The 8,194-nt window shown below is 35.6% G+C and overlaps 1 protein-coding gene across 2 annotated transcripts in view; it reads left to right on the top strand.

Moving 5' to 3' along the window:
* CLYBL (citramalyl-CoA lyase) overlaps nt 1–5,833 on the top strand; it is a 496,984-nt gene extending 491,151 nt beyond the window's left edge. For both annotated transcript variants that reach the window (XM_089684538.1, XM_089684539.1), the window contains one exon: nt 5,566–5,833. In XM_089684538.1, the coding sequence (XP_089540664.1) occupies nt 5,566–5,661 (96 nt within the window). In that variant the 3' untranslated portion in view covers nt 5,662–5,833. The remainder of the gene's footprint in view (nt 1–5,565) is intronic.
* Nucleotides 5,834–8,194: the final 2,361 nt, after the last annotated feature.

Below are 8,194 nucleotides of genomic sequence, written 5' to 3' on the forward strand. Positions count from 1 at the left end.
GCTGTCCCCACCAGCAGGCCTGCTATCCTCTCTTCCTGTATTCTTTGTTTTTACTGAGAGCAGCCGGAGCCATTGGCTCCCGCTGCTGTCAGTCAAATCCTGTCAGGAGGGAGTGGGGGGTGGCCCGGCTCAGGATTGAGCCCACATGAGTGGCTTGCTATGGGGGCACTCAAAGAAGAAGGCAGGCCAAGATTGCCAGCGAGGGGTCCATTACCATAACAAATGTGCATTTGTGTGTTATTTATTTAGATTTTTTTTTACCATTCATATGTAAAAGTTTTGTTTTTTTATTATTTTTGTAAAATCATATTATGAACAATACACAAAGTAAACAAAGTTCTTCTTTTATGCTTGGTACACAACAAGCAGTGTAATTTTAGCTTCATTAGGAACACGATAAACTACAAATTAACATTCAACAATAACCAATCAACCAACAACACTTTTGATCTTTAGTAACTTTATTGATTTGAATCAACTCTGTCAGTAGAAAAAAAATAAAAATAAAATGCAACCTTCAAGTAAAAGTATTCATACTTCCTCTCACACTGTTTATGCCACCAATCTCCACTCTCCAATCTCCACTGTATTAAAGAATTTGCAGAATTCGACAATTCTTGGAGTGTTGGATTTTTTACCCCCCACTTTAGTCTGCGGTTCCTCCTGCTGAACACTACATAGAGACATAAGGTCTGGTGGATTAAACCGCTGAGCACAGCAGGGGGCCAGGCATCCCAGACACCCAAAAGTGTATCAGATTATGAAAATTCTTCAGCAGCTGTTTTTGTGTAATACAGTTCAAATCAAAGTAATATGAACTCTCTCTTTTGCAGAATGTACTTTGTTTTTAATTATCTTATTATTTTTTTTGTTTATATCTATGGAATATATAGAAAATTTAATAATAATTTTAAGACAATACTTCTAGAAGAAAATCTTGTTCATCCTTCAAAAGGTTGTATTTGTATTTGTAACTTCAGGTCCCTTACCTTACTAAATCACCCCCTCGTATGTTCGTTGTCAGTGTCTCACACTCTATTTTTCTTAGCTTGTTTTTCAATACTTGAAGAGCATGAAAGTGCAGGCACTATTGTTTCTTACCCAGCACAGAGCAAAGTGAAGTGAGCACCTAACTAAGCGTTCCTTGATATGAATATATGGTATTATCTTGTGCTTGATGTAAAGTAGAATTCAGCAAGAGCTTATGGGTCAGTGCTTATGTCAGCAGGGTAAGTGGGGTCAGTAGGAGCACACAACTCTTCTAATTTCTGGCTATATTGTTTTCTTTTGATAAAGGAAAAACTGAATTAAGGTTTGTAGGGATGAGGTTGCTGGGAGAACTTACGAGGTTCGGAAATAATGCTGCAATCTCTACTTTTTCTGCAAGCTGTTGCTTTTTGTCTGTACAGTCCTTGGAAAGCAGTGAGAACGCAGACACTAACGTCACCTTTCTTCAAGATAATATCTAACTTGGTTGATGACAGTTGTAGTACACAGCGAGGCTCATTTATTAGAGAACGGTCTGTTTAGTTAGGAAGGTGAATACTTACTGAGCTTGATAAGTAAGGTGAAGCGCTGTTCACTTTGGATACCAAATCATGAGCAATAATAAATAAAAGTCAGGATTTTTTTTTGCATTTTATTGGATGGTTGAAGTTAACAGAGCTCCACCTTATCTGCTAAGCTCAATGAAAATTCAGGGGGATATTTACATATACTGGAGCACACAGAGTCTGTTCAGCTGTGCATAGTAATCAATCGGATTCTAACTTCAGCTTGTTCTATTACGCTTGAAGCTGATTGGTTACCATGCACAGCTGCACCAGATTCTGTGTGCTCCAGATTTAGTACATTTCCCCATGTTTTCAAAGTAAATAGTCTGTTACAGTTTGGCCTAAAACAGTCCTGGATTCCATCTACTCCTGTAATCAAACAGGTTATCTGTATTTAACTATATTTCTCAGTAATAATGCTACAACCACAAATTAGCATGGCAGATAGACATGAAATTATAGCCTGTAAATACACAAAGAGTATAAACAGAAATATTGACTGTCTGACAGTAGAATATAATCAGTATATAGTGAGTTTATTAGCTACTGTTTAAGATATTGAATGTTTTTTTAACTAAAACATTTCAATGAAGATATCTCTTTAAACTTGTTAGAATTAGACCAAGAAATGTTATCTAAACCATTTCATTCATCATTTAATATAGATAACAGTAACTAAAATATAAAATGGTAGAGCTGTAAAAATATTACTTAGCCCCACATACTATAAAACCTTTTATCCCTAAATTATGTTCATTATGTTGTAGATATAATATATAAATGGGTACTTCTACACACATTTGGCTGTACGTCTTCAAAAATGTAAAAATAAATTATTAAAGGAACCCCTATAACAACTGAAATTTCAATTAATCTGGAATTAAAGCGGTAGTAAACTGCATCCAAAAAAGAAAATCCCCTGCAAGGTAAAGGCATAATGTGCTAGTATGTAATATGTACCTTAAAACGAAGCAGCACGCTGACAGGGCTTCCATCTTCACCCAGTTCTTCTTCCAGGTTGTGGGCTCTGGCAGCTTGAATGGCAGGGCCGCAATGATGTCATTCCAACACATGCACATGGGAGTCTCAGGACCCAGCACAGGGCTTTGAAGGGATGGCACGGGTATGTCATTCCTTCAAAGCACATGTGCAGGCTCTAAAAACAAAAATTAATATCTACTAAACAGTGCATGCTTAGGAGATATTCATTTTACCTACAGGTAAGCTTTATTATACGCTTACCTGTAGGTAAAAATTAACAAAGTTACTACTACTTTAACCTAGAACAATCCTACTGCAAACATTTTAGATCACCATACATGTTACAATGTAATTGTACAATCTCCTATGGATCTGTCAACAACTATGTAGTGCAAGGGCCTGCCTGATTGGATAAAGATTGATTGGGTAGGTTTTCATATCACACAGATTTTTTAAATTTAGGCCTTGTTCACACCATATGTGCAGAAAAACTGATGGAAACTGACACGCAGACTTAACTTGCAGAGACATCAGTTTACATCAGTTTTCATGTGCACTACAATGAGTTTTATACACGGTGCAGATTCCTGCGCAGAACATAATCTGCTTGTGATATTAGTGTTGTGGTGTGAACAAGGCACGTAAAGAACAATTGTTTTCTTTGTGTCCTTGAAAAACGCATGCAGAAAACCTGACGTCTCTGCACCATGGTTTGAGCAAGCCCTAAAAACTGATTGTATAGCCATATAATAATGTGTATGGTGACCCGTATACTGTTACACCTTTCTACTCTACAGCTAAACCTTTTCCCAGACAACAGAAATCTAGTCATATTACCATATTTTTTGAATGATTTAGAGAAACAAGCTGCTTGACCATAGAGAGAAAGCAGTACTGACTATCTGCAGGAGAACTGCAGAACAATAATATTATCTGACAAGCCTGGATATATTTAAACATATATATTTTGCTCTCTAATTCTTAATACAAAATTACACATTATTTTCTATATAAATGAATTTCAGCTTTTAACACTTGGCCTACATTTGGGAAATGCTATAATAATATTGTTTGATTGTCAACTAAAACCTATGTTGTTTTCTACTTTTGTATATTGCTTTTTTTGGTGTGATTTGTAAATTCCTTTTATTATAATAACTTATTAAATGCCAAATAAAAATGAATGAAAATAAAAAATAAATTATATATATCACTTAGGTTACCTTTTTTCTTGCTTTTATATTTGTAACTATGCACCAAGTGTCACTAATCTTTTCCATCAGGTAGTTGCTTGAAAATGAGAGAAAATATGTTTTGGTTGATTGATTAAAAGAAGTTAGGAATTTTCCTGGGATAAATTGTGTAAATATTCACTTAAATTATCAAATTATGTGCAGATGAATTAAGTAAACATTTAGGTTATTTTTAACACAATTTATTGTCTAAAGATTCTCAACGCTTTTAGTAATTAAGCCCAGGTTTTTTTCTAACAAGTCCTGTTCACACCAATGTGTTGTGAAAAGTCCTGTGCACTGCATTTTTGGAGTATTGACCAGTAATTTACCATTTCAGTCACCAGAATAAATTCCTTAAACAACAAAACAATCTTTAATGAATGTCAGTTCACCGTATTGCTACACAAATTGCCACTGACATTTTGCTGTGAACGGATGGGTACACCATAGGAAGCCTGTAGTCTAAAGCTAGGTAAGATAGCACAGAACAGCCATAAAATGTGGAACTGATTTTTTTTTTCCGTTTTATATAACTATTAATATGTTTTATTACTTGGAGCCTTTTTTTAATTATTATTATACAGGATTTATATAGCACCTACAGCTTGCACGGGACTTAACAACATAACAGCAGACAGTAGTACAGTTATAATATAATTCAATACAAGAGGAATCATAGGGCCCAGTTTACATATATATATATATATATATATATATATATATATATAAAATACACACACACAAACAGTGTCACTAAAACAAATCTATACCGATAACCATTAACTATACAGCAGACAACAAAAAAAACAGCATGAAAAATGTCACTGTCGTATTAAAGTATAAAATCCAAAAAAAATGGCAAAACAAAAGCACAGCTTTCTGATGAAGCAGTTCACTGACAATACACATCCAGCATTCATTGGCCAGCCCTGCCTTTGACTTTTCATGTAGTCTAGGTGTAGATAGGCTGTCTATCTCAATAATAGTTTGAAATGTTGAGGGGTATGTTTTGTACTTTTGTATTGTCATTTTTTTTAATTTGTTTTCTTGGATTTTATATGTTTAGAAAACAGAGCCATTTTCATAATTCTTTCATTATTGTTTATTACATGGTTAGGAGTACAGATTTGTTTTTAGGGACTTCTCTAGTTTTTGTATGTATATAACTATTTATATGTTGTCGTGAAGAGCAAAAAGGTACATACAGTAGGTTTGTGTTTCTATGGTGAGCATAGACATCTATCGCCATTAAAAATATCTGCAAAGCTAATCATTAAATTTGGTTTTGTGTTTTGTGTTATCTCTCTAGGATAACATAGACATGAGACAGTGCCTGCCAGACTCAAAAGATCGTTCTATAAGCAGTAACTATTTTATCTACCAAAATTCTAGTTCATACATTGCATATATAATGATATCATATAATATACAAATTATGCTTTTCAAGAAAGAAATTTGCATGTGTATTGCATGTGGTTGTTTCATTTTCTACAGATAATGAAACAAAATAGACATGCACATGAACTTTGTTAAGATGAGCTGATGTTCATTCAGACCACTCAATGTCTTCTGTCTACCTTCTTAAGTCTGCACACAGAATTGTCTCCAGACAGATGTGGTTTTCAGCAGCAGCCTATGAATGTCACTTGTGTATAGTGTCCTTCTCCTACAGGCCTGGCTCTAGTGGGTACTTAAACCCCAAAGCACTTTGTGATCACCTGTAAGCTGTTGTTATGTGTAAAGAAAGAGACATATTAAGCCCTGATCTGTGGATGTCTTCTTTTGATGTGTTGCAGGGTGCATTCACTTTCCATGGGAGCATGATAGACATGCCCTTGCTTAAGCAGGCACAGAACATCGTTACGCTTGCCAGAGCCATCAAGAACGAATGATGTGTTAAATGAAGCTCTCGCCAGGAGTCCGCTCCATACAGCACTTGTCTTCCATGCCAGGAGGGAGACTTGAGAAATGTGACCAGGGAGGCTTCAGTCTATTGATAACAGAATACTTACGCATTTATTTTCTGTACATGTATAGCATTCATTAAAATAAATGTCAAATCTAGTAGTTTTTTTTCTCCTTGCTTTCACCTCCCTAGCACTACCATTCATTAGTTTTCCCCTTATAAACATGTAAAAATGCCTTTAAGAGAGTGTGACAAGGGCTGAACTGCAATAAACTTGTAGAGTTATAAGGGTAACAAAGCAGGACAAGCTTCTGCTTCTAGGCTCTCCAGGAAGATTTACATGACACTGGAGATACTGCTACAGGTCATATGCTTCTTGTTGTTAACTGGCTTAGCAAAGCTGTTTTGGAGAGGTTAACCTAGCTTGTAGCAAGGGTAAATAAACATAACAACCAGCCATTGTCCCCTATTCAGCCTGTACTCTTATATTCAGGGCTAAAGGGTATTGAAGCTGCAGAGGATCAACTTGTGGTTGCCAAAGGACTCAAATGAAGTTTCAAACAGCAACAATCAGAGATTTTGTTTCTGTCCCTCATTAAATCATGAGCCTTTGTACCTCCAGCCACCAAGGACTGTTCTTTAAGAAATTAACAGAATGGAAAGTTTTAAACCATGCACCAACCTTTCTATGACCTACATAGAGGCAGTACTGCTGTCCTTACACACACTCCACAGGAAGGCTGTTCTGTTTATTTAAACATGTAAATAGAAACACAGTTTTAACCCTTCCTGAGAAGAATTCATCCTCCTTTATAGGTGCTGCTAGCAAAGGAATCCCACCTCTGACTACACTCAGGGTGTACAGTAAGTAGCTGGGGTATTTGGATGACCAGCTACACATTTTATGAGAGCTGGTTACATTTGTGCTGAACTTATTCCAACAATTCAGTGATCTGTGTCCTTACTATTTCAATGGCATTACCACATTTATACCATTACAGATTGTGTAATATGTAAAACATTTCATTTTTAACAGCAAATTGAGAGAGACATCCTAAGGTGTGAATGTGAGATCAGTGCTGGTTGGGCCTGGTAATTAGTGACTGGTCTCTCCAGATCAAGGATTACTTCAGGTCAAGGTTGACATGTCTAAGCTTTTCAAACTGTCAGCAAGTTTTTAGTTAGAGAAGACCTTCAGCTGACAGGTTCAATCATCATTGGATCTGTACATATTTATCCCCAGAGGCACGTGTGTATGGAAAGCGCTGTCTAACAGAAGGTAGCACTGGCAGGAATCAGTTACACATTGATATATAGAAAGATTGTTTATCATAGATTCTCATAACATGAAACGTATCCCTAAGTGTTTGGATTAGCTTAAAACTTCGAGTTTATTGGAATGGCTAAATTACTTTTATAAAACAGAATACTGTGATGAGCAAAAAGCATTCTTTTCTTTTATGGCCTCATGCACACTGGGCGCTTTTAACGCTACTCCTAGGGACATCTGGAATTTTTTTTCTGCCTTTAAACGACGTGCCTAAATGCATTCACGTGTTTACAGGTGTCAAACATATTTTCTTCCTCAACACCATTGCCAGGAGGAAAGGCATCTAGGAGAGAGCAAAATGTCCAGTGTACATGAGGAAAAAAAATATATGTCATGGGCTTTCTGGACAAATTTAAAAAAAAATTACAAGAATTTATTGCACAAATAAAATATTTTGAAGCATAAGAGATAATCTCCCCTCTATACATTTGGATTGATTTTCCTTCCAATCATTTTGTCTAGTTTTGTTTTATAGATGCATTTTAAAATTTCCTGATATGACCATCTTTTTTTCTTTACTTGTCCCCCTGTGTTTACTGTCCTTATCATTCATACTTTACCATAATATTTCTGTATCCTATTTTTGTTGTAAATAAAAATGTAATTTTAAAAAATAGTGGAAAATATACTGTTATACAGACAGTTATATTATTTTCTGTAACATATAGCCTGCTTATTACAGCAAATCTATCACATCCCATACAACTGAGATACTGCAGAAATAGATTTTGTTTTTGTTTTTCTATGCTGTCTGTCTTTGCTTAGTCATCAGTGGTTTTATTTTATATACCAGTGCTTTTACAGACCATAGTGAACTGATGAGAAACATCCTGAGACTGTGTCAAGGTGGTAACTCCCAATGTTAATTCAACATTACTTCATAACAATATTATGACAATCTTTGCAAACTATGGGGGCTGATTTACTAACACTGGTACACTCAGAATCTGGTGCAGCTATGCATGTTAGCCAATCAGTTTCTAACTTCAGCTTGCTCAATTAACCACTTGAGCTCAGGAAATGGCCTTCATGACCAAGCCATATTTTGCTATTTAGCACTGAGCTATTTTAATTGGTAATTGTTTGGTCATGCAACACTGTGCCCAAAATACATTTATATCATTTTTTTCACATACATAGAGATTTTGGTGGTATTTGTTCACCACTGGGTTTTTTATTTTTTGTTATA

The sequence above is a fragment of the Staurois parvus genome, unplaced genomic scaffold, assembly GCF_062004578.1.
Source record: "Staurois parvus isolate SC_StPar_1 unplaced genomic scaffold, SC_StPar_1.0 ptg000349l, whole genome shotgun sequence".
NCBI lineage: Eukaryota > Metazoa > Chordata > Amphibia > Anura > Ranidae > Staurois > Staurois parvus.